Raw genomic sequence first — 1,953 nt, 5'->3', positions numbered from 1 at the left:
CGTGGAACGCACGCAGCATGCAGGCCGTGTTTCGGGGTGCGAGCCCACGGCGTGTCCTCCCCAGGTACGTGCTGGACGACCAGTACACGAGCTCCTCGGGGGCCAAGTTTCCCGTGAAGTGGTGCCCGCCCGAGGTGTTCAATTACAGCCGCTTCAGCAGCAAATCCGACGTCTGGTCCTTCGGTAAGACCCATGGCCCTGTCTCCCCGGCTGCTCCGAAGAGGAAGTGGGTGCACCCTTTAGCGAGCCCGATCCTTTTCCAGGTGTCTTGATGTGGGAAATATTTACCGAAGGCAGAATGCCCTTTGAAAAGAACACCAATTACGAAGTGGTGACCATGGTTACGCGAGGCCACCGACTGCACCGGCCCAAGCTGGCGTCCAAATACGTCTACGAGGTGATGCTGAGGTGCTGGCAGGAGGTACGGGCACTTTTGTGCCTTTTTTCTGGACTCTCGAAGGCGGTGGGGGATTGGGCTTGGTGCGTGGCTGAGGCTCCGTCCTCAGAGCTCACAGTGACAGCCAGCTCAGGGCGGGAGGCCTGCCCTCCGTGCAGTTCCGAGTACGGGAAGGAGCGGGTGAGTAAGTGGAAACGCTCCGATGGTGTCCGGGCTGCAGCTCAGTCCCATGTGCCATCGCCCCACCATTGTCTGGGCTGGGGACTCAGGACTCACTCCTGTCCTTCCAGGGGCTCACAGACGACTTCTCTAGACTTCAGTTTGCCCTGGTTCCCTGACGCATGCTTCTTGGAAGTCCCACAGACGCTTCGAATGACTGGGCACGGCCCTACAGGCCTGCTGACGCCTTTGAGCTGCGGGGACTGTACTGTGGCCACCCTGCAGTGATGAGATTAGGGCTTAGGAAGTTTGCATACCCAAGGCCTTTGGCTCCAGGGCAGCAGAGGCTCTGGCTGAGGTGGACAGAGGCCTCTGGGCAGGAAGTGGTGCTGGGTGGGGGAAAAGAGCGTGAGCAGAGGGAAGGAGGTTATCAGCGTGCCGTGGCCACAGGCCGGAGGCTGGTCTGACTTCACAGAGTCCGTGTGGGGGAAATGGAATTGGGTAACGAGGGTGGGGATGGGCCGGTCACAGAGGGCCCTGCAGGTCCACACGGCCTGTGGGTCTTGCAGGAGGATGCACTCTGGGGTCGTAGAGCAGAATGGTGAGCGCAGTGTCCACAGAGGTGAGGCCACAACAGCACATGCAGGACAGTGGGGTCACGACAGACCCGTGCAAACAGGCCCAGAGCCATGACAGCCTCTGCTGTGAGCGAGCGTTTTGTTCTCTTGCGTGGGTCTGGAGCCCACAGCTTCTCTCTGCTTTGCAGAAGCCCGAGGCGAGGCCGTCCTTCGAAGACCTGCTGCGCACCATCGACGAGCTCGTCGAGTGTGAAGACACCCTTGGGAGATGACCGGGTGATGGCGTGCGGCCGGGCGCCCGGATCCCGGAGCAGGCGGAGTCACGGCACTTGGTGGCTACTTAATTCACGCCACCCCGACGGGTGGGTGGTTTTACTCAGAGCTGAAACACCTGAGGACACCTTCGTGTCTAGGCCGGCCTCAGCTCCGGGACCATCTCCCCCTCATGCCAGTGCTGCCTCAGAGCTGGCGGCAGGACGCACCCACGTCTCTCCCTCCCTCGGGCACCTGGTGCCTGCCGTGTGCCTGACACAGGCCCGGGCTAGGCTTTGCCCGTTTGGGGTGCACGTGGGACCGTGTTAGCTGGTGCCAGTCGAAGGCCAGGGTGACGGGGAGGGCAAGGTGCAGAGCCAGGTCCCAGCAGCCCTTGGCCCTTGGACTCCTGCGGAGGTCTGGGCGGGGACATTGCTGAGAATCGGGTTCCACCTTCCGTTTTGGAAACATCTCCGTTTTCAAGACTGCTCTTAGTATTATATTAAAAAAAACTTTGTATTGTGTAAATACTGTGAATAGATATAATATATAAAGTTATATATTTAT

General features: G+C 59.7%; 1 protein-coding gene across 5 annotated transcripts in view; it reads left to right on the top strand.

The window, feature by feature from the left end:
* TEC (tec protein tyrosine kinase) overlaps positions 1–1,953 on the top strand; it is a 166,619-nt gene extending 164,666 nt beyond the window's left edge. For all 5 annotated transcript variants that reach the window (XM_006141445.3, XM_014591948.2, XM_014591942.2 and 2 more), the window contains 3 exons: positions 65–183; positions 264–421; positions 1,323–1,953. In XM_006141445.3, coding sequence (XP_006141507.1) covers positions 65–183; positions 264–421; positions 1,323–1,406 — 361 coding nt within the window. In that variant the 3' untranslated portion in view covers positions 1,407–1,953. The remainder of the gene's footprint in view (positions 1–64; positions 184–263; positions 422–1,322) is intronic.

Source organism: Tupaia chinensis, unplaced genomic scaffold (assembly GCF_000334495.1).
Source record: "Tupaia chinensis unplaced genomic scaffold, TupChi_1.0 Scaffold000054_1, whole genome shotgun sequence".
In the NCBI taxonomy this organism is placed as follows: domain Eukaryota; kingdom Metazoa; phylum Chordata; class Mammalia; order Scandentia; family Tupaiidae; genus Tupaia; species Tupaia belangeri.
This window is presented reverse-complemented; position numbering and strand designations above follow the sequence as displayed.